General features: G+C 46.1%; 1 protein-coding gene across 1 annotated transcript in view; it reads right to left on the bottom strand.

The window, feature by feature from the left end:
* The window catches only part of CDH4 (cadherin 4), a 426,922-nt gene that overhangs the window by 67,827 nt on the left and 331,123 nt on the right, over positions 1–27,972 (bottom strand). The window contains exons 6-7 of the mRNA XM_063404276.1: positions 20,144–20,288; positions 4,948–5,120 (exon numbers count right to left, since the gene is read on the bottom strand). Of these exons, the coding sequence (XP_063260346.1) occupies positions 4,948–5,120; positions 20,144–20,288 (318 nt within the window). The remainder of the gene's footprint in view (positions 1–4,947; positions 5,121–20,143; positions 20,289–27,972) is intronic.

Raw genomic sequence — 27,972 nt, 5'->3', positions numbered from 1 at the left:
ACAGAGTGGATTTCATCCCTGAGAGTGACTCTGTGCTCCACAAATCCCTGGGATGGCACGTGGCTGCAAGGGCAGAGCCTGCTGTGTGACAGCAAACTGTCCCCAGGGGCAGAGGGGAACATTTCTGATGTGGCAGAACCACATCAGAGCCAAGGCTGGAAAGGACAAGTAAAACACAGTCTGACAGAGGATGCTGAGGTATTTTACCTGCTTATCCCTGCTAAGACTCTGGTAGTTTATGTCTGGCTTGAAGACGTGTTCCACAAGGACTCCACATCCTTATTTGAATGCTGTGAGAAGTGGAAAAGCCACTTAACCCTGGAAGTCTGTTAAAGTCTTTCATCATCCCAGCCACTGGGAAACACTTGGGGAGCCTGGGAGTCTGGAAGCTAAACAGAAGGACTCGTGGTCCAAATTCATTCATTTTGCCTCCCTGGCAAAATAATTACTAATCTCTCACTCTGGTTCTCCTCCTGTGAGTTCAGCTGTGGAGGCATTTTTCTGCATCTTTTGATGCAGTGATATGGGAAGTTCATCTTGAAAAGCAAGATACTCATGGCTCTGCAGTGTCTAACAACCTTCTTTTAGTTCTCCTCTGGAAAAAGTAGTGAAAAGAACATGAAAACTCTCACTTTAAAGAACTCCTGTAACAGATACAAATAGCAAACAGGGTGGACGCTGGACTGTGCATGTCAGAAGGTGACATGCTTGTAGCAATTCTGCATTACTCCTCTTGCTCCTCAGAGAAGGCTAATCTGAGAAAAATGGGAACAGAAGCTCTCAGGATGCAGTCAAGCCATTTAGATGCCACTTTCCCTCGTTCTTTGTATTCTGTCAGTGCACACACCAGTGACAGTCTGCCCAGGTAAGCTCATCCATCACTGGTGTGGGTGGGATTCTTCACCTCACGCTGCAGCAGATGTTCCACAGCCCTGCTCGGAGGAGGAGAGGCAGCTTTGCAGAGCATCACATTGGTATGCAGCGAGGGAAATGATCAGTGTGGGCCATGGTGATTTAGAGCAGAATAAATTCCTTCTGCTGTACTCCAGGGGTGGATGAAGCTGCTGGACTCCACTGTCAGAGGGAAGTTTCCTGGCAGAGAAAGCCAGGCTCAGCCTGAGTTACCTGTTGGCCACACTTGGATGATTGTCTGGCTGGAAGAGACAAACCCAGCCTGAACCCACTTTGGGTAATCTCAGACTGGTGGATGTCCATCTCTGGGGATGTTTCACAGCAGACTCAAGTCTCAAAAGTCATTCCTGCAGCAGGGCACTGCCTTGTTTACTCCCAGCCAGCATTTGAATGAACAAGGAGGTTTTGAAAAGCTATTGCAATAACCTGGAGATAAATTTACCCAAAATAGTTACTACAGATAGTAAAAACAACCCCTGCTCATTGTTTGGAGCAGTGTACGGTTGTTTGTTATTTTCTTCTTTAACACAACATTTCAAATTCTGCACTATCAGATATGTCTGGCTGCACCAAACCCAGAGTGTTGGAAATCAACTGTCTCTGCTAATAAGAACTTCTCCACAAAAATTCTGCCATTTCATTCATAAATAAAATAAACCTCTAACTCAGTTGTTGGCAGGCTCTCCCTTTTATCTTTCACTCACTTGAGAAGGACCAGCAACATCACGTTTTCAGAAAGCCAAGCGCAGTAATCATAGGATTGGATTTCATATATTTTTAAAAACATTTGCAGCAGCAGAGATCAAATCATTTTCAAAAGAAATACAAACATACAGAAATTTGGAAGAAGCAACTCAGTGCTCCTGACTGCCTTCACTTCTCCAGCACCAGATGAATGTGCTGGGAAGGGACTCTTTTCTAAGGGACATCTCAAAAAGTTAGAAACACAACACTACAAGCACCGCAGTGCTGAAATGCTTATTATCTCAAATAAACCTAGATGACATTTGAGATGTCTCAACATTTATTGGCCTGCCAGCAGAGCCTGGGATCAACCACTTCCTTTTCTCTCATGCCTTTTTTTTTTTTTTTTCCCTCCTGCTTGCTCAAAGTCCGTGTTCATAAAATATTTAGGGGAAGCTCTTCAGAGGATGATATTGCCTACACTATAGCCCCAGTGCAGGTTTACTGTGCTACTGAGACAGATATTCTGCCACCAGAGAAATCAAAATTGGTGATGGGGTTGAGTTACTGCACCAGGAGCATCATCAGACCGATAGTCTGGGCTTGATCCCACCTGGGACCCTGGGCTGAGTGGAAGGAACAAAGTAACACGTGGAACAGAGCTGGTGGCTTTTGCAAGGTTATACAGAGAAATGTTACCTTTCAGGATGGCAAACAAAAATATGCAAGTTCTGCTTGTGTCCGAGATTCACCTGACCATTTCTTGCCTCTCACAATTTTCTTTCCAGTGGAAAGAAAACCCCCAGTTTAATGAAATGTGGAATTTGGATGTGCTGCTAAATGAAGCTGTCAGTCTGGCAGCATCTCGTGCAGTACCACCCCCTCTGCAGCAGCCTCCCGTAAATTAAATCACCTGCTATGGTCCCTTCCTACCCCTGAACTTTGCCACAACTTGTTCATCTCATGCATTCATAGGCTTCCCTATAATCCACACATTTTATTCTCCCACCATCACATGATTTTTTCCCTCCTAATTTCATTAAATCAGCTGCAGATTTCCTATGTTACTCTATTTTCCTGCAGCAAGTATCTGCTTTTAACCTTCTCATCAAGACCTGGCTGTCTGAATGTACTTCTGAACCCTGATGACCCTAAATCCCTATCATTTTCCCTCTTAGTTCAAGGGGTAAGTGTTCCTTTGTTCCACCCTTGGCATTTCTCACCCTCAGCCATCCAGGTTTACATCAGGCTGATACTAAACTGTCTTCCTTTAATAATTTTTATGAAGTTCAGTCCAATTAACTTTATCTTCCTTGGGGATCCATTCAATTAATGCAGTCATAATGAGTGAGTGGACACAGAGCATTGTCACCATATTTACATCCAGATTAATGGGAACCAGGTAAGATAACTTTAAAGCCATCAATATTTTAATACTTTGGCTTTTGATTGTGCTATCTTCAGTGTCAGACACATTTAGGAGAGACCAGCACAATTTGAGAGGCTGAGTTTTTAATTTCCTCCATGGTTTGTGGAAATGGGAGTTTAGAAGCTGCAGCAAAAATACATTACTTTTTCTTAAAACAGGTTTGTCACAGGTCAAACAAAACACTTCTCATGACACAAAACAACCCAAAACTTCATCCAGCTCATTCTTTCATGGATTGAAGGTAATTTGGGAAACCAGCAAACAACCAATATATAAGTGGAGATGCTGAGAACATCAGGAAATCTCATTTAATGAGCATGCAACAGAAATGCTGAGCTGGGAACACCAGTTCTGAAATGACTTTTCTTCCTTTTGAAAGACAAATGCTGGATCTGGAACATGGACCTGTCTCTCAGATATGGAATAGCTCTGGAAGTTATTTTTACACCTGCTTTGCATTGCAGAAGCAAGGGAGAAGGGTCCAATGGAGACTGAAAACCTGGTTCTGTATCACCACAGCTTAACTTAATTGTGTCCCAGGCACTGATAAATGTGTCAATAAGCATTTGGAGAAATAACTGGTATCTAGGGAATTTATCTTGGTTATAGGAGTTATAGGAGTTTCAGCTGAATAGGTCAGATTTGTTAACATTTTAATTTACACAAATCTGCATTCCAAATACTGCTCTTCGTCTCCTTTTCCTAACGACAAGGAAATGTCAGCAGCAAACCCAAATTCACTCCTCTAGTAGCTTCCTCAAGTTTCCAGGAAAAACAAACAAAAACAAAAACCCAGTCTGAGGTACAGTAATGGGGGTGTTTAAATACAATTTTCAACTTAGAGGCAATATAACTTTATGATAATAAACCAGACAGTTTTGCCACTTCCAGATGTACTCCTGAAAGCAGGAGAGAGAGCTGGGAATAAGCATGGCCCGTAGCTTCAGGGCAGCCCCAGGATTATGCCCAGAGCTGGTTGTTCTGCCTCGATCCAAGTGTCCCTTGCCCAACCTTGTACTCAGCTTGGGGCACTCAGCACCAGATTTCCACACACCATGTGCCAGCTGTGATTTCCTGGACCCTGTGCTCAAGGGAACACACATGAAGTGCGTGGTTCCCCTGCAAGTTTTTAAAATATTTCAGATGCAATGAGAGAAACACTAAAAAAGACAACCATTCTGCCTTATCCTTCCTCCCTAATTATCACCTGCCTCTTTTCTGAGCTGATTTGCTGAGATTAAAACCTCTCTCCCACCAAGTTATCCCAATCTGTGTTTCTGAAATTAATATAAACTGACGACCTCTCTCTGCCCATAAAGCCCTGCACTAAAATGCTGGGCCCCGCTGATGTCAGGGGGGCAATAAGAGTTCTTTCATTTCCATAAAATCAGCATTTTCCTGCCTGAATTCCAATTTCTTCTCTGAGTACTCTGTTACCATCCCCCTGGGGGCTGCCAGCAATCTCTCCAGCACTTGTTTCTCCTCCTCCACTGCGAGCCTGCCGCAGGCTCCAGCACTGCCTGGGATAATCTACCTGCTTAAGATTCAGCCAACTTCCCAGCTCTTGGAATACAAGGAGTAGGGAAAGGTCAAATCTGCCCGAGGTTGTGCTTGCAGAGTCTGCCACGTCAGGTGGGGAAGGAGCAGGCGCTGGAGCTCCTCGTGCTCCCCCAGCTCTGCTTCCTGTCTTCTCACCTGGAAAGCTCTCTGATCTCCTGACCCTCTCCTTGGAAAGCTGTTTCACACTGCGTGTCCCCCCTGGGCCAGCTCGCCCTGAAAGCCACGACGCCCCACAGCTGCTGCAGAAGCAAAGACTGTGATCTCCACACCTCAACTCGAGCTTTTAGAGGCTCAGGATTAAAGTTTGGGCTTTTCACACCAGCAGCCCTCAGCAACGCCTGGCAAGAGGGTTTCAGACTCACCTCCCTGTCGAGGCCGGCAGCCACGGTGACGATGTCGCCGGTCTCGCTGTTGATGGTGAACATGTTCTGCGAGGGGCTCTGCGGGGTCTGCGTCACGATGCGGTACCGCACCATCCCGTTGGCCGTGGTGCCGTCGTCCGCGTCGTTCGCCGTCACTGTCATCACGTAGGTGCCTGCCAAGGGGACAAGAGCAGTTATCAGTTATCAGTGTCACCTCACTGCAGAGCAGATTGCTGTCCCATCCACCCGGGGTCATGCGTTTTGTTCAGAAATCTCAGGGTTGCTGTTCCCTGAGATTCTCCTCGGGGTTGCTGTTCCCTGAGGTAATGAGGCTTATGAGCTTCTCTTGCCCAAAAGGTCTCACGCCAGAGCCAGAGAAGACAAGCTGAGTCCCCAGTCTGTGTTTCCAAGGTTGTTTATTCTTTCATTATCTCTCAGTCCTTTCTCAGCTCTGCAAGGCGTCCCCAGCAGAGCAGGACACGCGGCAGGACTGGGGTGGATCAGAGGGTCCTGGACCTTATGTACCATTCCCTGACCCAACCACCGTCTACAATGAACTTTTTTATTTACAGAATCTTACCAATACTTACTACCTATGCTAACATGTCATTTCTACTCTAAACCAATCCTTGTAATACAACTCAGCAGAAAATGGGGGAAAAGAACAAGAACAAGGAGGACGGGACCACTCCCCAATTCCTCCATCTTGCCTCTTCAAACCCATATACTAAAAATCCTAGATTCTACATTTACACTCTGTGATAAACTAACTATACTTATTTTGAATTCTTTCAGCTTGTGATTCTTCATACAATGTGGGCATTCACTCCATGGCAGGGATCAGAGGCAGTGTCCTCCTGGGCTCTGTGTGAGGCTGGCTGAGCCCCTTGTACAGATCCCAGACCCCCCTGTCCGGTCTGCAAACCCTCCAGGGTGGCCAGAGGGGTGTTCTAGACTCCGACACAGAAATGCTATGGAACAGACATCTCACTTCAATCCAGCCAGGCAGGGTGAGGATTATGGAAATAGCGACACTGCTGAGACAGATGATGTGGAAGGATGCTGATTACGCCTAACTGGTAGACAGAGAGAAGTCATGTGAGGGTATCTATGATTAACTTCTAATTCTTTCAGTGATTGTAAGTTTTAGGGCAGCATTTTTTTGTCCTGCAATTTCACAGATACTCACAGGAAGTTTTTTTTTCCCATCCAATCACTGCACTCACATGCATTCAGAAGTAGAATTTAATAGTGGAAAGCCCATCAGACTTCTCAGCAGCTTCAGAAGGACACCGTCAACATGCCCATGCCCAGTGCAGGAAGCAACTGCCTGCTGCTTCCAGTTCTTGGAGAAACATCCATCTTTTTGTCCCTCCAGGATTAAAAAATCCATTTCTGCAGAGCAAATACAACAGCTGCTGCCCAGCAGGACAGAAAATCAATGATTTGGTATGTGTGGCCAGTGATGTATTGAATTGTTGGTTTGTTTCTTGCTAATCACCAGTGTCTTCATTTGCCTTGCAAAAAACAATCCCTACATTCTCGATACTGTCGGGAGTGCACTGATGCACTGGCAGGCTTATTAGCACTGGAGTTTGGCAGCAGGGTGTTTTGCTAAAGTGGGAAATTATCATTATGAGTGTAAAAGATGTTACTTGATTGGGTGGACTCCTGCAGCTGCATGGTCCTGTGACCCCCCAGGGCTCGTAGGGCCCAGCTTTACATTTGTTATATTGGTGGGAGGGAATGGGTAGAGGGGCAGGCACACACTGCTCACACAAGAAAATCTGCAACAGTGGATGAATATAATGATATGAGACCTGACAGGAGGAGCGGGAGGCAAAGAGAGACAGCAAAACCAGACACAACCTCATTTTGTGATCATCAAATCCAACAGCATCCATGAAAAGAGGGAAGGTGCCTCTCGAACACAGTGCATTTGAGAAGTCTGAGCACATGGACCAACTTATGAGCCTGCTGTGCTGGAGAGATGCAAAGTGGTCCCAGCAAGAACCTGAGCTGACTCGAGATGGAGCCACACATGGCTTTAAAAAAAGAGCTGGGTTTGTTCTGGTCCCTGGGGGAGACGTGAGCCATGGGCAAACTTGAGGACTTGAGCCATGGACAAAATTCCTGCATCAGCACGATGCTGTGTCTCCTCTGGCCCAGCCAGGTCCCCAGCCTGGTCACACTGGGAGCTACCACACTCCCAGTTCAGAAGGAGCAGAGAGCTGCAGAGTTTGTATCTGTTTGCAAAGGACTTGAAAAACACCATGCTCTAAATGGCTGCAGCATTTCTACCTTAGCCAAGTGTCTTTGAGCCCCTCAGCAGGCAGGAAATCCCCCCAGTACCTTTCCCAACTCTGAGAAACCAGTGTTTCTCAGTATTAGCAAGAAGTTTGTTTTTTTGCACTGGTGTGAAGTGCTTTGCTGATCTTCCATCTGCCTCAATCAGGCTCTTTTTGCTCTTGGTGGAGATACATATATTCCTGTGAGTTTTCTTAGTTCAATAAGAATTATAGATTAAAAAATAAATGAATGTGTAAAGCAAATCTTAATGATGAATACATTCCTGTTTTTCTGCAATAATCCTGATTCACATTTGTGAAATGAAAACAAACTATTCAACAACTTTAACATTCTCCCGATCAATAAACTTCAGAAGACGGAAGGAACACTGAATTGAAACAAGGCTGTGCAAGCAACAAATTTTCTCTATTTTCTCTACAAGCATTCGTTTTTTGCTCTTTTGCAAAACCAGTTATCACGAGACAGCTGATACAAATAATGAAACCAACCCTCAGATAACTACAGGGAAAATGCACGGGAGAAATTTAAATAGGAAATATGCTGAATGAGATGTTTGATTTGGAATTTATGTTATCTTAATGCATTCAATACTGAAAATATCTCTGAACAGAATGTCAGAACCTGGGGCTAATGAAAACAGAAGCGGAAGAGGAAAACAGAATCTATTTTAGGACATGTGCAGTCTCAGGATGTATTCCAAAAAACAGGTGGTATTTCATGATGCACTTCTAGCTCGAAAAACAGCTCTGAAAGTCATTTGGACTCCCAGGTTCAGACAAGGGCACCCCACAATTGTGGTCTCTCATCATGTGGGATGTCTCGGGCTGTACTGCAGATTCCAAAATTACCCAGCACATGGGTGAAAGGGTGGAGTCCCAGCTTGGCAGGAGAACCTGACAGGCTGCAACTGTGGTGGGAGGGGGTGGAGGGACAGCAGCTGTACCATGGATGGAGAGCATGGAAGGTCTCCCTCACTCTTTCTCTGACCCTTTTGCTTCTTTCCTCTGGTGCAGCACTGGACTGAGCAAATCTGCTCTACAGAAAAAGGACTATTTCAACAGCATTTGACCTACATCTCCATAAACAGAGACAGGGCTGGACAAATGTCTCTAAAGTCATGAACTGAGCACCAGGGAGCTGTATTTCAACAGGCAATCTGCTCCCTATCTCCTATCTTTAATTTTGATTATGAAACCCAACCACAGAGAAAATAAAGAGAGGAACTTGGCATTAATTACTGCCTTGTAACTTAATAAAACGCCCTCTGCAAAGGGCCCTGTGTGGCTGCAGCACACGATGGAGCTCCAGCAGCCACTTCCTTCCTGGCTCTCCCTGGGGCTGCCTGTCTGACCACAGTCTGCTGTAAACTGGCTGCAAATTGCTTCTCCCTCTGCACAGTCTGGGCAGTGGCTGATCTCTCCTCTCCCTTTCCTGTGCACACACCTTTCCCACCTGGCAGTGCTGACAGACAGCATCTCCTGTTCCCCACGCTGAGGGCACCATCCCCAGGGACAGCCCCCAAGGGACCAGCTGGTGTAACCTACACCACTGCCTATGTTCCACTTGGTTTGCTTTGCATTTTGCCTGTCTTTAAGCAAGATGTATCCTCCAGATAGCTGTGTGCTGCAGTGAATGACACAAACACAGATCTGTGCACAGGAGTATTCAACAGAGCGATGTGGATGTGCACAGATAAAGTGTCTGACATCCTCTGGGCGCTGTATAAACTCTGGCACTATGCTCAGATGGTTGGTGATGATTTACCTGCAATAAAAGTAAATAACATCATGCTTCTGTGTCCTTTGCATGGAGATACATCTTCATGTACTTTATATTAAAATAAAGGCAATATATCCCTGTATCTAGACCCTAATACTACACAAATTAGGCAAATATACAGTGGCAGAGAGCACAGCTCTGGCACACTCGAGGATTGAAGCTGGTATTGTTTAAAGTGACAAAGCACTGCCTGCCCAATTTGGCCCACAGGATGTGTATGTTTTGTGGAAATCAAAGTATTAATACCACCATATTTACAACTCTATAATGTACCCAAAGAGAAGCTAGGAGCAGTTACTACAGACCAGAAACAATGAGAAAACTCCTCCAAGTCACACTCAAGAGCTCAAATCGGTACTCTGTCAATTTTGCATCAGATCCTGCTGGTGGTGATGAAGCTACAAGAGTAGGTTAAACAAGTATAAACAGAGCAAGAGGGACTTTATGCTTTCAGTGCCTGAGAAAAGCATCACCTTTATTCTTCTGCTCTGCAGGGCTTGTCTCAAGCACTCTGACAACATTAAATGAACGCATAAAGTGCCCAAACTCAGAAATTTGCCCCAGCCTGTGCAGTGTATCACAGGATGAATACCCAGTGTAGACATAGCAAATATACATCTGATATAACTGCATTAAACTGCACACCTGGCCTAACTCAGGTATGTAACCTGTTGAAAGAAAACCATTTCTCATCAAATAAGGCACATGGTACGTTAAATAAAATACTGAACCTAGTACATCATGTCAATATTAAATCAAATTTGCTGCATGTTGAACAGCTCTTCTGAGCAGTAGATTGAATTACCATGCACAGCTAGTGATGACAAGATTACTGTGCATTAGCCTTCATTAACTAATGTGCAGAGTTCATATATCACCTGAGTTAAAATTAATGGATGGCATGACAAAGGAGATCTATCAATAAAAGGCAAGATCTCCAGAATCTGTAACTTCCCAATGCATTCCCTTTGGTTTCCCAGAAACCACAACCTCCAGATGCTATTTTGTCAAATGAGATGGTTTTGTTTCTAGCCATGGATAAGACACATGAGAGAAATGCTTGAAAGCAACCCTTCTGGAAAATATTCCCATTGGATTAATTAAAGTTTCTACTGGACAGGCAAAAAAATGCCTTACAGAACCTGGGGAATGGAAGCAAAGGGAGATAATTTATACCTGTACATTCAGTTTTGCTTGTCAATTTTAAAATGAATTGCATCTCCTTGTAAAAGACTGCAAAGAGATTTTGCCAGATTCACCATATCTCATTCCATCTGTACACGTTAAGGAAAAAGAAAAGCAAAACAAGAGAGATAGCTGCCCTGTGCCTGTGTAAGCAGATAAGCACAGTCATAAACAAATGTCCCCCTTAAATCACTCTGGAATCTGAGAATCAGCTCAGCTCTTTGTAGCTCAGACAATCCCAATGCATGCTGAGGGCTGCTAATTCCCCTCACATTGTCTGCAACCTCTGCTCTCCCATCTATGCAACTTCATTTCTCCATAAAGATGGAGCTTTCGGGAGTTTAGGGCACACAAACAATATTTTGGCACAGTTGTGCTCCTTAAGTCTTTGTTACAATTGCTTTATAATTGCCATTTTTCTAACCTGGTTTGATATCCATTAGTTAGATTTAATGCATGTTAAAATAAAGAGCTAATAGGCACTTACCAGGAAGCCAACAAAATATAAAAATAAAAACTCCTTTCACTTTGCCCTTTATCTCACATGTCACTGCAAAAACACAAAATCCTCTGTCTTCTCCTATGACATAAACAGAAAATGCTAAAACTTCACCCACTTTTTACTGATAATGCTGTTTCTCTATCCAGCTTTATCTTACAGTTTATGTCTTTAAATGGCTGGTAAATGGCTGCAGAATCATTAAACGTTGGTTAACCTTCTCAGTCTAATTTTGACCTATAAGATACTTAATTTAATCATTCCCCCATAGAAAAGAACAGAATCATTATGTGCAGACATGTGGTGATGGCCATATTACATTAGATCTTCATTAACCCAAGTTAATAATGGCTTTGTACTAATGGAAACTTCCCCTTACTCCTCATTTTTCCCCCCAAATTGGAAAGCTTACTCAGTGAATCCTCTGCATCCAATGCTAGATAGAGAAGACAGTAAGAGTTGTGGGAAGATTAAATACTAAAAAACAGTGTAAAATTTATAACATTTCCTAAACCCAAAATTTTCTACTCAGAACAGCTTCCTGATATTAGTTTCCTTCCCCACAGATGATGAGAATCTCATGCCCCTTCTCATAACAGGCACATTTCACCCTTTAGGTGATTTCACTCATTGCAAGAAAGTCTCAGGGACTCAAAGACACACAAGGAAAGCAAAGGTATCAAAACCAAGTTCCAATGACAAGTACGACAGGATCCTGAAAAAGTCCTCAGAGTACAACTGAACTTTCTGTAGTGTTAAAGACTAAAGCATTTCATCTAACAAACTTGCATCCTCAAGTCAAAAAAACTTAAATGTTTTCAGTGAAAAAATTTCACACACTCCTTGTTAAGGGTTTCAAATGAAATTGGGTAGCTGACCCAGCAGCAGCGCTGAGTGGAGTCACAGAGGTGAACAGCAGCATGGACAAGACATCAAGATGATAAAAGTGAATGCAAGTACTGCAGGTGTAATAAATTGCAAATATACTTAAATTAAACTGCATCCCACATGCCCTGGATAAAAAAAAATGAAACAGAAGCAGCACTTTCCTTCCGAGTGATATTCATTCCGTCGTAACTGATAGCTACTGTCATTCTCCTTCACCATAATTTTTGTAATCATTGGCAAATTTTGACCTTTCAAGCAGCTAACCTAATTCATAACGGATGCCACTTCCTAATTAGCAGAGACATTGGATTTTCAGCTTCAGACAGGGCAAGAGCCAACCTAATGAGAATAAAGAGAGTGAGCAGGTCTGGAGAGACAACAGAGAGAGCTGGAGAGGCTGCTGTCACCCAGAACGGAAATAAGACCTCCTTCTTGTTAAAAATGGAATAAATACCTCCGGAGAGCCAACGAGCAGATGCACTGAGGGCAGCACACACATGGCCCTTGCCAGATTTGAAGATCACCCCCCTCCAGCAGCCTGCAGCCCACCGAGACTTCCTCACCCCGGAGAAATCCCACAAGCCAAACATCAGGATGGGCAAAGGCACATCCAGCCTCTGAGCAAACAGTTCTGTGTAAATTCATGAGGTTCCTGCACATGCATCCTCTTAAATTCCCTAATTTAAAGCAGGGGGAAAGCATGACTACGTAGGACAAGGTGTCCTGAACATCCCCACTGAACTGTGCTGAACAGCCAGGTTTCAGCTGCACTGAAGCCATGTGTGACTCCAGATATCACACAGCCCCAGCTGCACACAACACACCCTCCACAAGGCTTCAATCCAATCCCTGAATTTTGGCACTAGAATACAATACAATAAAAAAAAAAGTGGTGTAATAGAATATAAACCTTATTATATATATATCATATTATGCTATTTGTAACTGCTGGTTAAGAGGAGGCAGAGTGTAGGCTATTACAGTGTTCAGCTGTAACTCCCTCCTACATTGGTGTCAGACCATGACTTCTACATTTTTTTCCTTTACATCAACTTGCCTTTTTTTTTTTTTTTTTTTTTTTTTTTTTTTGTTTTTGTTTTTGTTTTGTTTTTTTTTTTTTTGGAGGGAAAACCCATCAGTCTTGGGATTTGCATTTTTTTTCTCACTTACAGTCCTATAATTCACTTCCTTGCTCTTGGGACTTGATGCTTCTGAAAAGGAAATTAAGAGCACAGATTTCATAACCACTCACCTCGAAAGAAAATGGAAGCACTACCACATGAGTCTGCAGAAAAACAATTTCTTATCTTAAAATTGTGCTTGGCTGAGCAAAAGAACTTGAAAAAGAATATTGTGTATCCTAAGTCTATGGGTAATGTGTGAGAGAATAGAATCAGGTTGGACAAAGCCAATTTTAATAGCATATAAAGTACAAGGATAAGAGCAGCACCTGCCCAGGATGCAGAAGATGTCACTGCCATAACTGAATATATTCAAGCTTGGGATGGATCCAGAAGCAATGCACCCAACCTGGGAATACCTTTGGGATGAATGGAAGAATTCACTGAGTCCTACCCTGACCGTCAGGAATATTTCACCTGTGCATGATCTCTCTGACACATTCAGCATTTGCTGAATGAGCATGAGTTAATTATTTTTGCATGAGTTAATTATTTTTGCATGAGTTAATTATTTTTGTTTTCTAGTGCTACAAACCAGAATGTGTGGCAGCCCCATCCATGAAGTTGTTCAGGTGCTCTCTTGAACTGGGACTTTCCTAAATGAAGATTTCTAAAATTAGCTTACCTCCAAGCTGGAAAAAACATATTGAATGTTTTGACTGTGAGCAGCACTATGGCATTTTTGGGATTGCAGTGGCAGGAAGAGTGACTCACTCCGTGTCCTATTAATTTTTTAAAATGAAACCTCTTCAGATCTCAGGCCCTGCAACCCAGCAACACCTGCTCTGTTCCTTCACTGAACAAACAACCAGGCACACCAGGCACCTCCTCATGAATTGCACTCTCAGGTTGGAGAAGAGGAACAAGCCAGAACTGCAGAATCCAAATTCTCCCCATGAATATATATATATATACGAATGCAACTATATGCCTTAAAAGATTAATTTCACAAGCCTTAAATTGCAGTTTAATTTGAAAACTAATTCAGCCTCATAATTGGCTTTCTGTTCAAATCACTGAGGCTAAAGATTTAAATTCTTAATATTCAGATGACTTTCGAGTTTCTGGCCCCATCTGTGCATTAGTCCATGGTGTTAATCTCTGAGGGAATCTCTGCTGGCATAGAAATAAAATAAACAAACTGGGACACTAGTAAAATAATCGGCTTTTAAAATCCTTGGGTTTTTTTATATACTGCTTATTTTTTATGAGATTTCTTTAACTCAATTTGCCACATATAGATTTGGCTCCCAGCTATTTCATTTTTTACGTGGCATGTTATCAGCAATTATTCTATCAGAGTTCCACGGACTCAGGAGGAGATGGAGAAATTTTAAATGACAACATTTCTCATGTAAGAAATACTAATATTCCTTTATTTTGGAGGACTCTCTATGCTCAGCACTCTTTCACACCACTCCCAAGAAGGCTGGAGAACTCCAGGAGAATTAAGGGGCTGGATAGTTTAAAAGAAGTCACTTGGACTTGTGCTATTGACTCGAAAGGGACCAAGATGTATCCAGAGAGTTAGTGAAGTGGAAAGGATGAATAGGAATGGAAAAGGCCAGTCTGACAGGAACAAATTGTTTTGGAGAGATGAGTTAATTTTTGACAATCTTTCTGTTAAAACAAAATAGATACAACCCAGAGCAAAGCACTCAAGTCACTGCAGAGCATTTCACATTGACCTTTTCAGAACTGAATGCTTCAGTTAAGTAAGACATCCACATCCTTCCACGACGAAAGGTTTGCGGTGGTTACAGCAAAACTAAGCTTCTGCAGAGATGGAAATAATCCTTCTCCACCACACTGTTGCCTTGTGATTAAATTCCCTTCCTTCATTCAAATTTAAGCATTCTCATGCCATCTTATTGAGTAATTTTTTTGAAACTGTTAAGAGTTTCTCCTGAAAGAGCTCTCCACAAGGACACTGCCAGGATCCTGCACACCCAGCAGTACAAGTCCAGCGGCTGCGCTCACTGCAGGCAGCAACTGGTGCTGTGCAGAGGGGAAAATCCCACTCCAAGCCCCAGTTCCCTCCTGCTGTAAGGAGCTGGTGTGATGCAGCAGGAGATGTGGGCATGGAGAAGGCAGCAGAGCCCTTGCAGGGCAGGCAGTGCTGGGCAGCCGAGCTCGGCGCTTTGTCAGCGCTTGAAAGGCAGCGCGCAGCTCCGGGAGAGCTCTGCTGATTAAGGCTGCCAGAGGGAGCAGGGGAATTTCAGCTCCAGCTTGCAGCTGCGTTTTTAAAACTTGGCTGTGTTCTTCACACAGAGGCAAAGTTCAAAGAGGCAGAACATTATTCGACACGAGTAAAACAAGGTCTTTTAAGATTCACTTTCAAACGGTGGCGCGTTAAATCAAAACAACTCGTGGAGGGGGAGAGTGAGGAAGAAAGATGGTCCTGTGGAAAAGGAAATCCTGCATCACAACTCCTGTTCTGCATTTTTGGAAGGGCCTGCTTTTACACATTTAAATTGCCCAGCTACTTGACCTGAGGCTAGATAAGCTAGAAATGCATTAAACTGTTTTTCCAGAGAGTATCAGAAGAGGAAAGAGATGCAATTCAGTTTAAGAGCCAGCACATCTGAGGGTGTCCAGGGGCCAGTTCTCACTACAGAGAACTTTACCAAGAGTGAGCTCCTGATTTCAAGAACACTATAGGTGTTCCACAGCTAAAGACACTATTTCAATTAAGTTATTATAATCTTAACCAGCAAAACCAACCTATTATAATTAATAATACTTGATGATTTCTTTTCTATTCCTGCCGAGGGTTACTTCAAGGTGACTCGCAGAGATCACGCTCCTTGGGAACCCAGGCTGAGTGCTCTGCAGGCTGGGAAGCCCCTTCACTTAAACCCAATCAGACTGTCTAATGAGTCTCTTCACATCACTGCCAATTCTTCCACCTCTTGGACAATTTTGTGTATTTGTATTCCAGGCTAAAGCAAACTTGCTCCTGTGGGAGGCTGAGTGCCCGGCAGTGTCAGACCGTGCTGCAGGCTGGAGCACGCGTCCGTCTGCACTCCTGGTTCACTCCACCCTCATTCAGCTTGTTCACTGTTGAGTCAGTAGGTCACATCTTTCTTGGCCACCCTCCACGCCCTGCCCTGGCCTGGCACACACTGCAGCTCCCTGCCAGGCTCAGAGATGAGGCCCCAAGCTCTGTTCCAGGTCACCACATCCCAGCCCCACACGGGGACCAGGCTGCGCTCGGCGGCGCAGGGTCCTGCGGAGGCACAGCCCTGCCTGGTGTGCACACACAGCCCTGCCTGGTGTGCACACACAGCTCTGCCTGCCGTGCACACACAGCCCTGCCTGGTGTGCACACACAGCCCTGCCTGGTGTGCGCACACAGCCCTGCCTGGTGTGCACACACAGCCCTGCCTGCTGTGCACACACAGCCCTGCCTGGTGTGCACACACAGCCCTGCCTGGTGTGCACACACAGCCCTGCCTGCTGTGCACACACAGCCCTGCCTGGTGTGCACACACAGCCCTGCCTGCTGTGCACACACAGCCCTGCCTGGTGTGCACACAGCCCTGCCTGGTGTGCACACACAGCCCTGCCTGGTGTGCACACAGCCCTGCCTGGTGTGCGCACACAGCCCTGCCTGGTGTGCACACACAGCCCTGCCTGGTGTGCACATACAGCCCTGCCTGGTGTGCACACACAGCCCTGCCTGGTGTGCACACACAGCCCTGCCTGGTGTGCACACACAGCACTGCCTGCTGTGCACACACAGCCCTGCCTGGTGTGCACACACAGCTCTGCCTGGTGTGCACACACAGCCCTGCCTGGTGTGCACACACAGCTCTGCCTGCTGTGCACACACAGCCGTGCCTGGTGTGCACACACAGCCCTGCCTGGTGTGCACACACAGCCGTGCCTGGTGTGCACACACAGCCCTGCCTGGTGTGCACATACAGCCCTGCCTGGTGTGCACACACAGCCGTGCCTGGTGTGCACACACAGCCCTGCCTGGTGTGCACACACAGCCGTGCCTGGTGTGCACACACAGCCCTGCCTGCTGTGCACACACAGCCCTGCCTGCTGTGCACACACAGCTCTGCCTGGTGTGCACACACAGCCCTGCCTGCTGTGCACACACAGCTCTGCCTGGTGTGCACACACAGCCCTGCCTGGTGTGCACACACAGCCCTGCCTGGTGTGCACACACAGCCCTGCCTGGTGTGCACACACAGCTCTGCCTGGTGTGCACACACAGCCCTGCCTGGTGTGCACACACAGCTCTGCCTGCTGTGCACACACAGCCGTGCCTGGTGTGCACACACAGCCCTGCCTGGTGTGCACACACAGCCGTGCCTGGTGTGCACACACAGCCCTGCCTGCTGTGCACACACAGCCCTGCCTGCTGTGCACACACAGCTCTGCCTGGTGTGCACACACAGCCCTGCCTGCTGTGCACACACAGCCCTGCCTGCTGTGCACACACAGCCCTGCCTGGTGTGCACACATAGCCCTGCCTGGTGTGCACACACAGCCCTGCCTCCTGTGCACACACAGCCCTGCCTGGTGTGCACACACAGCAGTGCCTGGTGTGCACACACAGCCCTGCCTGGTGTGCACACACAGCCCTGCCTCTGCTCCAGCCCAGACCCCAGGAGTGCTGGGACAGCACCACGGGGCCCTTTCCTGCTCACTGGAACAGGATGTGCTCCACTGACCCTGCTGAAGCCTTACTGGGGCTTTCCCTGCAGCTCAAGGTCACTGTGCTCTGCTCAACAGCACATTTGTGATGGTCTTGCTCTGCAAAATTTCCATGGGTAGAGCTCGAGCTCCAGATATCCTTTTATCTGGGTTATTTTTATTAAATCTGGGCAAAATTCTGACTGACTTCCAACAGCCACTGGCTCCTCATTCTAGCTGCCCTCAGAGTCAGCATTTATGTGGGATACTCTAGTACCTTTCTCATCAGAGGTGTGCAAAATTAAGAACATTGCAGATGCTGTCGTAATCAAGTAATCCTGCATTTTTAATCACAGCTATTATAAATGGGCATATGGAAGATGTGAGAGATAACAATTGCACAGGATATCCAGGGAAGCATTCCCAGTCCTCAGGCATAGTTCAGCAGCACTGAGCAGAGGAAAATGAATGCTGAACTCCTGTAACATATAACAAGATTTTTTGGTTTGCTTGAAGCATGGATATTCACTCATATGCACATATATTTTTATAGATGCATATACATATCCAACTTATTGTTGAATCAGTACTGAACAAATTTTGCTGTTATCTTAAAGAATATGCAGTGTCTTTCATTTCTCAACCGCTGCCAGAAATAATCATGAATTCTGGTCACGTATTTCTTCTCTTGCGATGGCTGGTGTGATACCTCTGTAGTTGTTATAATATTCTGAGGCATTTCAACTAATAAAAAGTTTCTAAATATTTGCAAGATCTGCCCTTAGTTAAATGTATTGTCTCTGCACTAAAGAGGGACACATAATTTTGAGGCAAAGGAGGAGCATGCAGATATTCCCTTTAACTCCATGACCTCTCTATCACTTTCTCAAAGGCACAAGATCATGTTTCTTGCCAAGCACACGGAATGAGGGCCTCCAATACCCAAATTCCTAGGAGGCTCTACAAAAGCAAGGAAGAGAAATTCAATACTAATATAAACCTTTAAAAGAATACCGATTAAACAGGAAAGAGAGAAAAAAAACCCCGACAAATACATCAAAGACAAATGTAATTGCTTTTGAATAAAACCAGATTGCTTTCTACCTTCCTGCCTTAAAGGCAAGCACTCCAGCCTGGGATAGAGAATACCAAAAAACACTGCTAGAAGCAAGGCACAAGTATTTTGTAGGCAAAATTATCCTGTTCTGTTTAATAGCTCAAAGGCTTATCTGGATTTCAGACAAGAAGAGGATGCAATTTACTGCTTCTTTGACAGATGAACAGAGCTAGTTAAAACATTTGGGAGCACTTTGAATATTGATCTGTCCTCGAATAAGATGTAAGAAATTTGATTTGCTATGGAAATGTTGTATCAATCTTCAAACCTTTATATGCCCCAAAGTGGCCTTCAAATGAAAGCTGGAAAAATTCTCTGGGAAGATGTCATTAGAGCCATCAGCTCAGGGACTTCTCACGTTCCCTCCTCCAAGCAGGACCAGGATTAGGACTTTGAAGCTGGGACATCACTTCCCAAAGGAATCAGAGAGGGAGCTGTGCCTATTCCTTGCTCAGAAATAATGTCACGTTCTGTCCCCACCACGTGTCCCCCACAGCTGCCCGTCCCTCACAGTGCTGGAAGACAATCAATCACGACTGTGAATCACCTTGTTAAAAACAGTGCCCACCGGAGACTTCCCTGTCACACCTCCGGCAGCCGAGCCGCCGTGATAAATGTTTGCTGACACAAACCAAAGTCACGGGGTGTTTAACCCCTCAGCTGGCAAACAACCAAGGAGAGAATCTAGGAGAAAACTCCCTCTGATTTCAGTGGACTTCCAATTGTACTGGTGACACAGAACAATTTATGTTCAGGGGATGGATATATTCATTTTAGTTATTACACCCAGCAATGAGCTAAACCAACCCTGCTCCCATACTGGAAACTGTAGGGTTACACCACACTTAAATAACAAATAAACAGTAGAGTTGGAAATAGAACATTAAAGACCTTTACATCTCTGTTTTTTCCAATAAAAATATGCCCATGTGAAAATTATCACTTTACTCCATACAGCTTACACCCTCACTGATTTTTCACCCATAAATTTCCTGAAATTCAACTTCAGGTTTTCCCCCATTTTACCCTCTGTTAGAAAAGTCTGTGGGGCAGAGGATGAGCCTGCAATTTCAATGCAAATAGTCCCACTTCTGCAGGTTTGCATCAGGTCCCAAGTAAGAAAGTGTTTTCTTGAGACAGAGCCTTCTTTGGAGTCTGACTGGATGCCAGATATTGAGTTGGCAAACGACTGAATTAAATATCAAGGAGGAGGATATTGAGCATCTGAGACACAAGGTCAGTGAAAGGCCACTGCCAGGCTGGCTGTCAGTGCTGTGTAATTAGAATAACAGCCCTGTAGGTGTGCAGTGAGAGTATGAGAATGCCTCTACAGAGCATTACTCTACACAACTTGCTGCTTTTACAAATTCCACGGCTGGGAAGGGACCACCAGGATCCACGTTCCCTCCATCCCAAGTCTGCACTTTCTCTTCACCCAGAAAAAGAGGCACCAGGCTGTTCTCACCTCCATCAGTCTCCCCCAAGAGCCAGCAAGAGCCAACCTCTCCCTCATCCTGCAGAGCCCAAGCCACCACACCAGATGAATGGCTGAAAATCTGTGAAACTTTGAGACTTTTTCAACCGTACCTGGTTTAGAGCCTTCATCAACAGATCCATTATAGACTTGGTTGATGAACTCCGGCCTGTTGTCGTTCATATCAATCACGTAGATGTAAAGGTCAATAGGATTCTCCACCTTGTTTCCATTCATATCCACTGCATGAGCCCGGAGCTGGGAATGAGCACAAGGAAAGCACAGGATCAGCAACTGGATTTGTTGCAGAATGAGGCACTGTTCTGCAAGGACTGACTTTACACCATAAATACTTTCTCAAAATTGAATGGAGCCAGTATCTAATTCCAGCAGAAAGCATTGACATGGTTTCCATCTACACTCAATTCACAGACAGTTTTTCAGAGCTTAATATAATATTCAAATAATATTTTAAAACAGTAATTGTCAGTGGAAACACTTAACTCTGGTGTAGTGATGGTATCCTATCCCCTTCACAGCTCACAGACCACTCTATTTTAATTTTTAAGACATATTGAACCTTGTCTGACAATCTGAAAAGAGAATTTTGCTTAGTTCCAAATTAAGTGAGAAAATGATTTTGAGTGAGAAGTTTCTTTTGGGAACCTGCAGCATTTCACACCCTTAATACTAGGGATTAGTAAGTAAGAGATTTCAGGATGATCTTAGTAATGTTTATTCTTTGTTTAATCATGGTCTCCAGGAACAGGAACAGCAACAGCAACAGCTACCGACCTCATTGCTCTGTGCACCAAAAGACATTTAAAAACTCCCTTTCCTTCAAATAATGGGAGCCCCCATGGCATTAAGAATGCAATTTCCTCAGGCTTGAATAAAACACCCAGTGCTGAGGCATTTCAATAACCAGAGCCACAGTGTTAAGCCCTCAGTTAAACTGGAACTGCAGCTTTATCTTGCTTATTAGCAATAACCATCAGTAATACCGCCCAGAAACAAGAGCATCTGTTTTCTGAACAAAAGAGACAGATACAGCATGTCAAAATGAGTAATTAATAAAACAAAGCAATCACAATAGTCTGGAACAATCAGTAACCAGGTGAAAAAAATGGATAGCTTTCTCATTAAAGGGAACAGATGGCTACTCTAAATGGAGTGTGGCTGAATGCGCTGCCGAGGCCGGCTCCGGTGGAACTCCAGCAGGGAGGGAAGAGCTGCACGGCCCCCGACCCGCCTGGCAGTGGGGAGGCACTGCCTGGCTCTGAGTGCTGCAGATTTTGGCCACCATCCCCCTCCATTTCAGCCCCTTTGAGCACTGCTGAACCTCCTCCCTGCCAGGAGAACTGGGGACAGCACTCGGGATGGACGCGGGGCTGGTGGGCTGCGGAACCAAGGCTTCAGAGGCTCAGCTCCACAGAGCTTTCACAGAGCTGGAAAAGACCTTAAAGCTCATCTAGTTCCAACCCTCTGTCACAGGCAGGGAACCTTCCACGGGACCAGGCTGCTCCAAGCTCCATCCAACCTGTGCTTGAACACTTGCAGGGATGGGGTGGCCGCAGCTTCTCTGGGTGACCCACTGCTGCCAGGGCTGGCTGGAACAGTGGGGCTGAAGGACAGGGGACACACCAGCTCGTGCCATCCAGTGGGATGGAGGCCTCTGGTCCCTCCCAGCAGTTCCCTACACCATCAGGCTGCTGCTGGGAGTCAGAGCTGGCATGACAAGGAGGTCTCCAGCTCCTCTGATGCATGACAAATAAATGTGTTAATTGCATTAGCCCTGGTTCCTGTCTTTCACTCTCGCTGTGCCGGTGATTGATGCAACTTTCCCCTTCATGTATGGTGCTCAGAAGTGCAGAGCTTAACAAAAGGAACTGCACACCATTAGGATGGGCTGGATTAACGTTTAATCAAGCAAAGAGAACAAACTGCCACGTGAAATGAGCTGGCAGAAAAACATTTTTTTTTTAAAAAAGGAAATTAAGCAGCACGTTTTCTTTAAAGCCTGAAGAAGTCCAGCTTTGCTTTCAATACATTTGTGTTTCATGACTTGCAGTGCTCTTAATATCTGCATTTCTTTCCTACATAGGAACTGCTTTGGCTCCCACCTGTTGAGCTATCCTTCATCATGTCAGATGTAGCAATTCAATAACTTTACAGTCAGAGGTCAGACTGTCTTTGAAAAAAAGTAATTCAGAGCTAAAATTAAAGTTATTATCTTCAAACTGAGGCAGCACTGGGCTCTCTCTTACAGCATTTCCAGCAGCGGAAATGGTTCCATTCAGAGATAAAGCAGAGAGCAAAGCTGGTATCTCCCCCCTCAGATCTGACTCTCCCCCTGCAAATTTTTAATTACATTCGATAGCTTTTGTTTGAGATCTCCAGGAGTAAGGGATTTCTCAGCAATGCACATCTATCTGCTTGTTGCACTCACTGAGCACATGTACCCATCACTGTTAGTGCCTGCACTTAAGACAAAAAAAATTCAATAAGCAAGACTGCAGGAACCTCCTCAAACCCGTGGTGACACGCTCAAGTGTCCTGAGCCCAGCAACAGCACTGGGCTAAGCTCTGGGAGGCAGGGCAGAGCTGGGCACACTGGTGTCCTGACTCAGCATCTGCAGTGCCAGGGAGATGGCACTCTCTTCTCCTGCTCCTTTTTTTGCCTGGCCTCATTGAACATTTCTGCTTTTTTCCTTTTGTGCTTGTTTGCATTCATTTTCTCTGCCTGTACTCTCTGAACAACTCCCGTGTGCCAATGCCTCCGTATCTCCCACACCATGCTGCTCCTCCGTGGTCAGTGCCAGCCGTGGCAGAGGGAGAAGGGAGTCCTGAGCCAAAGGGTTGAATTTCAACTCAATGGAACCTCTTCCTGCTCAAAACCGTTCTTTGTTAGACAATTCCTCATTAGAGACCATCCTCAGCAGAGAGAGCCAAGGAAGGAAGGACTCCAGGGGGTCAGTCTGTCTGCTGGGCAACTGGCTGGATCTCCAAGGCAGATCTGTACTACATTTCCCTTAATTTGTCTTCTCATTCTCTTGTCCTACTTTTGGTATTCATGAGGCACCCTCAAGCTGGACAACACACTTTGTTCTGGAGCCATTCTTCAGTTCTTCATTTCTGCAAGGCACAGGCGGAGCCGCTCCGTGGCCACCTGTGACCAAGGCAGCTCCACCACCTCTGTTTTGGGGGCAGAATGATGCAGGGGATGAGAAGCAGATGCAGGGGAGTGTTTTGTAGCACTGGGCAAGGCACAAAAGCCGATGGTTGAGCTCCATGAGACACACACATAATTTTGAGCTGGAAAAGGTCAGTGAGCATCACCACCAGGACACACGGGGCATGCACAAATATTCAAATGGTGGGTGGCTGAAGAGACAGCTAAGAAACATTTATAAAGTTAGACTGAAACATTTACATTTTCACCAAGAGAGAGAACATGACAGGAGTGAAGAAGGAATAAAATCAAATGAAATACCTTGCAAAGGATTCTGAAAAATTAATTCACATAGCCAACTAATCTCTAGCTGATGCATCACTCTGCTGTACCAGCCAAGGAGCTGGCTCGATATCCTTTAACAAATATTGTTTAAAAGTGTGACAATTATTGCTATCATATTCAGCAGCAGCTACCACAGGTCTCAGAGGTTTTCCTGCTGACAGTTTCCAGTGTAAATGTAGCTGCTGGCATACAAATGATTTGGTATCGTGATTATTGATTACACTGGAGGCTGGTGGTATCTGAAGGTAGTTAGTCAAAGTCAACACAGTGAATTGTGTTAAATATGAATATTACTTAGGCACTAATACTACTAATACAAATATACATTATCAATCAGTGACAGGGCCGTTAAGCAATAAGCATACAATGTCATGCCTAATTTGTGTGCTCTTAATTGTGATTAAAAGTTCAATTTAGACCATTGTGACACAAATGGCTGGCATTATTCAACGTGGTTCAAAATACTGGAATTAGCTGTTGTATCCCATAATTTATAGTAAAATTGTTTTGTTTCTTTGCATTTACAACAACTCTTTGTCAGTCTATAACCCACCTGTTCTGCTCCAGCCATTTCTGAGGGAGTATTTCATCAGCCTGATGCTGACAGTGCTCACATGTGTCTGGAAGTGGATTAGGACTTGCTTTAAAGTTTCCCCATAATGCATATTACTTGAGTATCATAAGCAATGATTACTTACTGACATGTTTATGCTGATGTCTTTTGAAAACAGAGCTTGGAAAACGTCTTGGAAAACTAAGCTACCAATTTTCTATCCCTTGTACTTGCCAGGCCTAACTGCAGCTTAATATGAAACTGGTGTCTGGATCAGAAAAGACATTTAGAGCCACTAATTCTGTCAGCAGCACAAACGGGACTTGGGGAGTGCAGCTAAATAAGGCCAAGAGAACTCATGCATATTAAATATTACTACCTGCTGAAACTTCTTTGGCATGCAGTGAACATTTCAGGGCTGACTGCTCGGGGAGATGCAGCACACAGTGAAATGGCAGAGAAATGTGGGGAATGTGTCCCTTGGCTGTGTGCCCCATAGCTGTATGTCCCGTGGCTGTGTGTCCCCCATGGTTGTGTGTCCCATGGCTGTGCGTCCTGTGGCTGTGTGTCCCGTGGCTGTGTGTCCCTTGGCTGTGTGTCCCATGGCTGTGTGTCCCATGGCTGTGTGTCCCGTGGCTGTGTGTCCCATGGCTGTGTGTCCTGTGGCTGTGTGTCCCATGGCTGTGTGTCCCATGGCTGTGTGTCCTGTGGCTGTGTGTCCCACGGCTGTGTGTCCCATGGCTGTGTGTCCTGTGGCTGTGTGTCCCATGGCTGTGTGTCCCGTGGCTGTGTGTCCCATGGCTGTCTGTCCCATGGCTGTCTGTCCCGTGGCTGTGTGTCCCATGGCTGTGTGTCCCATGGCTGTGTGTCCCATGGCTGTGTGTCCCATAGCTGTGTGTCCCATGGCTGTGTGTCCCGTGGCTGTGTGTCCCATGGCTGTGTGTCCCATGGTTGTGTGTCCCATGGTTGTGTGTCCCGTGGCTGTGTGTCCCATGGTTGTGTGTCCCATGGCTGTGTGTCCCATGGCTGTGTGTCCTATGGTTGTGTGTCCCATGGCTGTGTGTCCCATGGCTGTGTGTCCTATGGCTGTGTGTCCCATGGCTGTGTCCCGTGGCTGTGTGTCCCGTGGCTGTGTGTCCCATGGCTGTGTGTCCTGTGGCTGTGTGTCCCGTGGCTGTGTGTCCCGTGGCTGTGTGTCCCACGGCTGTGTGTCCCATAGCTGTGTGTCCCGTGGCTGTGTGTCCCATGGCTGTGTGTTCCATGGCTGTGTGTCCCATGGCTGTGTCCCATGGCTGTGTGTCCCATGGCTGTGTGTCCTGTGGCTGTGTGTCCCGTGGCTGTGTGTCCCATGGCTGTGTCCTATGGCTGTGTGTCCCATGGCTGTGTGTCCCGTGGCTGTGTGTCCCATGGCTGTGTGTCCTACGGCTGTGTGTCCCATGGCTGTGTCCCGTGGCTGTGTGTCCCATGGCTGTGTGTCCCGTGGCTGTGTGTCCCATGGCTGTGTGTCCCATAGCTGTGTGTCCCATGGCTGTGTGTCCCGTGGCTGTGTGTCCCATGGCTGTGTGTCCCGTGGCTGTGTGTCCCATGGCTGTGTGTCCTGTGGCTGTGTGTCCTGTGGCTGTGTGTCCCACGGCTGTGTGTCCCATGGCTGTGTGTCCTGTGGCTGTGTGTCCCATGGCTGTGTGTCCCGTGGCTGTGTGTCCCATGGCTGTCTGTCCCATGGCTGTCTGTCCCGTGGCTGTGTGTCCCATGGCTGTGTGTCCCATGGCTGTGTGTCCCATGGCTGTGTGTCCCATAGCTGTGTGTCCCATGGCTGTGTGTCCCGTGGCTGTGTGTCCCATGGCTGTGTGTCCCATGGTTGTGTGTCCCATGGCTGTGTGTCCCATGGCTGTGTGTCCTATGGTTGTGTGTCCCATGGCTGTGTGTCCCATGGCTGTGTGTCCTATGGCTGTGTGTCCCATGGCTGTGTCCCGTGGCTGTGTGTCCCGTGGCTGTGTGTCCCATGGCTGTGTGTCCTGTGGCTGTGTGTCCCGTGGCTGTGTGTCCCGTGGCTGTGTGTCCCACGGCTGTGTGTCCCATAGCTGTGTGTCCCGTGGCTGTGTGTCCCATGGCTGTGTGTCCTGTGGCTGTGTGTCCCGTGGCTGTGTGTCCCATGGCTGTGTCCTATGGCTGTGTGTCCCATGGCTGTGTGTCCCGTGGCTGTGTGTCCCATGGCTGTGTGTCCCACGGCTGTGTGTCCCATGGCTGTGTGTCCTACGGCTGTGTGTCCCATGGCTGTGTCCCGTGGCTGTGTGTCCCATGGCTGTGTGTCCCGTGGCTGTGTGTCCCATGGCTGTGTGTCCCATGGCTGTGTGTCCCGTGGCTGTGTGTCCCATGGCTGTGTGTCCCATGGCTGTGTGTCCCGTGGCTGTGTGTCCCATGGCTGTGTGTCCCGTGGCTGTGTGTCCTATGGCACTACTGACCCCGGGGTGGCTCCCAGGGCATCTCTCAGTGCCCCCTGGGCAGTTCCACACCACTGTGTGGGGTTTGTTAAGTGGCTGCAGAGCCCATTTCCCTTTTCTCTGCTCGTATTTTCAGCTGACTCTGTGTCTGGGATGTCTGCGAGGTCCCCGGAGGGTTTGTGCTCCGGTTTGGAGTGCAGACAGAAACAGATGAGGCCAAAATACAGCTGAACTTGCAATCGCTGGGAGTGCTAGCACACACAACACCTGGGCAGGGGCTGTGAGTCCCAGAGGCATATACATCTCTGCATGCCACAAACTTGGAATGATCCTCCCTAAAAGTTCAAGAATGATTGCAAAAACAGGGGAAGTTCTGCTGCAGAACTCCTGATCTAATTAGAAAAAAATCTGTTTCACCTTAGGGAATGAGGCGGGTTTCATCAGAAAAATGGCTTGCTGAATGCAGGGAGTGTTAAAAGACTAGTATTTTAAAAATGGTAGTCCTGAAGCAATACAGATAATTATGCATAAGAAAATATGTGTTGAAAATGTGGGAGTTAATGAAACAGAACTCTTGATATGTAGCCTCACAAACACTTGCAAATTATTGTTCTTTCTTTTATAATTAGTTTTTAGATTACCTGGGAACAAAAGCAGCAAGGACAACACTTGAGAGTGACAGAGATGCTGAAAAGACTTGGTTCTGTTTGGTGCTGCAGAAAACCTGAATGCACCCAAGTTCAGATGGAGCACAAGGCTGAAACAGAGCCCACGTCCTGCTGGGTCAGAGGGACCAGCTCCACTGACATTCTCCACCCCAGCTGAAGGGCAAAGCTTCTAATTCAAGCTAAAGGAAACTCCAGCAGATCTCAAACAAGTTTAAAGGTGGCCAAGCTTTCCAGTTCACAGCCAAGCCTACACCTCAGCCACTGCTCTTTCAGCACTCAGTTCAAACCCGGCTCCATGTTGCCTTTCCTATCAGTTAGATAGGGCTCTATGAAGTGGCATAAATTCACTGACTTCTTCAAACCCTCCACTAGGCCAAGGCTTTGGACTTTATCTTCTTTCTGGAAACTGGCCAATTTTTTTTTCTGGTTTCAAGCATTGTTCATCCCTCCTGTAAGTTTCTGCTTCAGTGTTTGGGTCATTGCTTTGTGCGTGGTGTATTTATAAAGGCTTTGTAGAGGGTTAGTAAATGAACAACTGATGGTTCAAGAAATCATCAATCTATTGCTACTGAAGCTGAAGGATCTAAAGGTCATTTACAGACAACTTAAAATGTTCTCCATCACCTTCTACTGTTCTCCTAACAAAGATTTTTATATCATTCAGTATTCCTGTCGATAAGGTCTCATAACATACTTATCAGTTATTCTCTCTATGAAACATCTTCCTGTAACCTTCAGAGTATGAATATGCTCATTTACATAC

The sequence above is a fragment of the Prinia subflava genome, chromosome 8, assembly GCF_021018805.1.
Source record: "Prinia subflava isolate CZ2003 ecotype Zambia chromosome 8, Cam_Psub_1.2, whole genome shotgun sequence".
NCBI classification, from domain to species: domain Eukaryota; kingdom Metazoa; phylum Chordata; class Aves; order Passeriformes; family Cisticolidae; genus Prinia; species Prinia subflava.
This window is presented reverse-complemented; position numbering and strand designations above follow the sequence as displayed.